The sequence below is a fragment of the Copidosoma floridanum genome, unplaced genomic scaffold (genome assembly GCF_036245765.1).
Source record: "Copidosoma floridanum isolate Cflo_tuat_1 unplaced genomic scaffold, Cflo_Japanese_pri ptg000013l, whole genome shotgun sequence".
Lineage (NCBI taxonomy): Eukaryota > Metazoa > Arthropoda > Insecta > Hymenoptera > Encyrtidae > Copidosoma > Copidosoma floridanum.
Genome location: NW_028321890.1, coordinates 5756055 through 5760660, shown reverse-complemented (window position 1 = coordinate 5760660; position 4606 = coordinate 5756055). Strand labels below are relative to the sequence as shown.

Here is a 4606-nt window from a genome sequence, read left to right as displayed (position 1 = left end):
AGAGCTGCTCCAATTTAGGCTCGGTAGGGAGCTTAATCAACTTCACGATGGGGCGCTTGAATGACGAATTCGCAGTTTTTACCGTGACAACCCGTACGAGTCCGTCATCACCTGGATGGGTCTCAGTCACCAGACCAAGTTGCCACTGGGTCGGGGGGGAGAGTTCATAAGTCAGCAGTACTACGTCACCTTGCCGCAAATTAGGCCTTAAGTTTAGCCATTTGTTGCGACGTTGTAGATGATGAAGCACTTATTTCCTCCAGCTGGCCCAGAATGAGTCCTGCAGAAGGCTGAGCAACCTCCAGCGACTGTTGAAGGATGCTGGTTGTTTTGTATCATCGTAGGGCTTGGGATGGGCGAGCAATGAGGTGCCCACCAGGAAGTGTGACGGCGTCAGTGTAAGCTCTTGTAGTAAGCTCTTCGAAGGTGAGCTTGAGCTCTCCAATCACTCTATGGAAATGATGTGTAAAGCTCCAAACGTGGAGGAAAACGCCAAAGTGAGGAGCTCGTGGAGGGATAAAGGACCACTCAGTGCCACGGCTAGCCAGTGTAGAGGCAGTGTAGTCGAAGAAAGGCGATGCTGAGTTGAACAGAGCTTTTAGCTCCTTCGCTGCTTTCGTGAACGTGGTGGCGTTGTCTGAATGAATGGTGTGGCACACACCTCGACGAGCTGTGAAACGAGTAAAAGCTGAAATAAAACAATCGGTGGAAAGGTCAGACACCACTTCAATATGTAGTGCTCGAGTAACAAGACAAATAAATATAGCGATGTAGCCCTTTGTCGTTTTTGCTCCTCTGCCTTTTGAGAACAGCACAGGAAACAAACCGGCATAGTCCAACTTAGTAACCGTGAAGGCACGAGAAGGCGCTGTGCATGTAATTGGCAACGGTCCCATGTGCTGGGTCAGGCATGGTACGTTGAAACGAGCACATCGTACGCAGCGTCGATGAACTCCTGTGGCCACAGCAGAGTCTTTTGTTATCAACAGGGATCGGTACAAGTGCGACAGCATGAGTTGGGTGCCGCCATGGAGTGTCAGTTCATGGGTCTCTTCTACTAGGCGTTTCACAAAGATATACGCACCAGGTAGAATCATAGGGTGCTTCTTATTGTAAGGAAGTGCTCAGAGGTGTAAACGTCCTCCAACCCGAATGAGACCCTGACGCTCCCTTCCACACTCGATCGTTCCCTCTTCCTCACTTTCGTATCTCCGGGCAGCTGATGTTGTGTTTAAATTCATGAATTCACTTAAATTAACTCTCTAAAAATATTTTTCAAAAGAAAAACTGTTTCTGATGATGAGAAACCACGCTCTGCTACCATAAAAATATTTAAAAAGTTGCTCTGGCTTTTTCTTCTGGCTCTAATTTTCAAAGTCATGAATCGAAATCACGAGTTTTTTTAGTCTTTTTAATTATCCTTTGAGGATCTTCTACTCACATCAGGAAATGTTTCTCCTTCGAAAATTATAATTTCCCTTTGGTTTTTTTTTTAAGCACAGGAGATTGAAACTAAATATCAACGACAATATTTTAAACGAACCAAAATTGTTTATTAGTCATAATATAACGTACAATCACCAAGAGAATGTCTCGAGGAAATTTAAGACGCGTATGTGAATGAAATTAATAAACAGCTAACTGCCACGAAACAACGATTGAAAGCGTTGTTCGAGGAGTTTAAGGTTTTAATAACAAATAACAAAATACTACCTCAAACAAAGAGGACAATAGAAAGATCTTACTAAATTCACTCTAGTAGGAAAGAGGATTCACTGCTCGATGACGAGTTTGATTAACAAGCTTCCTTGATCCAGCGGGGAATGGAAACTGTTGACAAACTGCCGTCTGCGTAGAAAGATCTAGTTTTGTTCGTTCGGTGTTCGATGGCCGACTTTTAAACTGAACTACGAGAGCCTGGCTGCCACGCGGGAGCTTTCCGACCTTCTTCGAGAGCCCACGAAAGCCGACTCTCAACCCGGCGCGAACTCAGCGGAGCGATCGCCAGAGAGCCCCGAAGATTGTGAATTAATAGGGGCGGGGGTCCAGCACACCAATGCAAGCTCAGATGGAGCAGTTTACACTACCTTACTTGTGTGCGCGAGCCCCTTCCACGTTTACCAGCCAGTCTCTAGTATAATGTAATACAGTTCGTGCACCGAGCAGTAAGTCCCCTACAAATATTTACTTATAAGTGAACAGAGTGCATGGCATAATTACTAAATTGTTTTTTACCTATTAGTAAAAAAGTAAGTTAAACTGCTAATCTACCTTTTGTAATTTCTGCGTTTGTTTTAGACAGTGCTGGCAGATGTTTAAGTGTGACAGTTGTATCGTGTCATGGTAGCGTACGCTTTTTTTTTGTATAAATACATTTTATTACAAATTTTTAATGGTTTTTCATTTTGTATCACTAGTAGATGAAGGTGTCCTTGTGATGTGCTTTCTGCTGCACTGATAAGCGTTTTGTGAGAATTTAGTATGAGAAATAAGGAGTTTTTAAAATTGTTAGTTATTAGCAGTATGGGATTAGGCGGGTTACTTGGCGAATAAAACACACTCCAAATATCGAATTAAATCTAAAAACGTTTATTTATTCTATCTTAAGGTTTGACTATCTTTACACTTTACTATCTTGAGTACAATGGATAAACGAACAGAAAAAGGTAGGCTAAAACGTAAAAGAAAAACGAAGACAGAGAATGCGTGTGTGTACAGACTGGCTGACTGCGCGAGAGTGAACAAAAACCGAAGTTACTTGACGCTGAAGTGCAGCGTCACAGCGTCTCGTCTTCTTGCTGTTGCGCATGCGTAATAATTCAGTTACGAGCGCCAACAATACATCTAACACTCCCTCCCGTTTGTATCTGAATTTATTAAAAATGAAAGAAAAGGATATATTTTAACGTAAACACTAAATATAAATGGATTTTTGATCAGCCAATAATGCGGAGCACGTGAGCTTCTGAATCACTCGTTGTGGTTGATTCCGACGAGCTACAACATACACAGAAAATACATAAATTAGCATGTCTACCATCATTGTCTATCTGTTATTAATTTACTAGTTTTACTATCTCAAATTAAAATTTAATTATCATGCATTTTACGGTAATTAACATTCAAAATTTTCTTCGTTAGTCTTTCATGCAGTTCAAACAGCAGGGGTTTTGTAAAGATATCTGCTAGTTATTCCTTGGATGGAATCCATTTAACAATTATTTTTCCTCTAGATACACATTCCTTATCGTAGTGAGCCTTTATCTCGGTCATGTGTCTCAGCCTTTTGCCACCATCTATCTTAGCACTTGCTCCGGAAGCTTTGTTGTCACACCATAAATCCGCGGGCAACAAGGTGCGAGACAATATAATACTAATAGAGTGTTCCAATCCAATCAATTCTTGACTTGCGTCGCACATTGCCACATATTCTGCTTCGCAGGTTAAAATAGCAACATAATTCTGCTTTCTTGTTTTCCAAGCAACTGTATCCCCATACAGCCTTAGGAGATATCCGCCTGTTGTTATTGAGTCTTTACAGTCTGCCAAACTCGCATCTGAATAGGCTTCTAATCCATCTTTACGGCCTCTGTAAGTTAATCTTAGAGTCTTTGTTTGTTGTAAATATCGAAATACTCGTTTGACTATTTTCCAATCATCTTCAGTTGGGCTGATTTAATGTCTACTCAGTACATTCACCGAGTATGAAATGTCTGGTCTAATTGTGTTGGCTAAATACAGCAGACTACCGACTGCTTCTCTGTACGGCACATTTACTCTCGTTATCGTTGTGTTTAACTCTCCAGCATCTTCAGAATCTTCTCTATCTTTTTTTTGCCGATTCAAAACTTGATTTGTCACCATTGGTGTTCTTTGGGGTTTTGACTCGTTCAATCCAAATTTCTCTAACATTTTATCTATGTATGGTGTTTGAGTCAGTGAAATTGTGTGAAGTTTTCTATCTCTTTCCACTTTGATGCCTAGAAATGTGCCAACCTCGCCAAGATCTGACATCTCAAACTCAGATTGCAGACCCGTCTTAATTTCATTTATTTTGCCTGTACAATTGCTGGCTATCATCATATCATCCACGTATAGGATCAGGACAAGAAAGTTATCGGCTTCTCTCTATGTGTATAGACAGGGCTGGCTCATATGTGACCGTAGTCCTAATTTAGATGCAGTCTCGTGAAACCGCTCATTCCATCTTTTTGAGCTGATCTTAAGTCCATAAAGGGCTTTCTCCAATTTACAAACCTGAGCTTTCTTGAAACTGTCACCATCAAGCAGGCCTTCAGAAATTTCCATATATATCACTTCTTTGATAGATCTATTTAAGAAAGCTGTCTTGACATCAAGTTGGCAAGTCTCCAGATTGTATCTATTTATTATTGATATTACTGATCTTACCAGGGCCAAACCAGACACCGAAGCATAGGTTTCTTGCAGATTGTACTTGTTCCTATCTTTGAAACCACGAATCACCAACCTCGCTTTAAACTTCGTGTTTCCATTTTTATCTACCTTTTTCTTCAAGACCCACCTAGAGTCGATGATGTTGGGCTTGCCACCTTCAGCGTTAACGGTTGGTCTTTCTACAAGTTTC

The 4606-nt window shown here is 41.2% G+C and overlaps 1 protein-coding gene across 1 annotated transcript; it reads right to left on the bottom strand.

Annotated features, from left to right (window-relative positions):
• Positions 1 to 335: 335 nt before the first annotated feature.
• LOC149374808 (uncharacterized) lies at positions 336 to 1097 on the bottom strand. Its single transcript, XM_089591717.1, has one exon. It carries the CDS (start codon positions 1095 to 1097, stop codon positions 336 to 338), a length of 762 nt encoding a protein of 253 aa, XP_089447843.1.
• Between the last annotated feature and the right edge of the window lie 3509 nt (positions 1098 to 4606).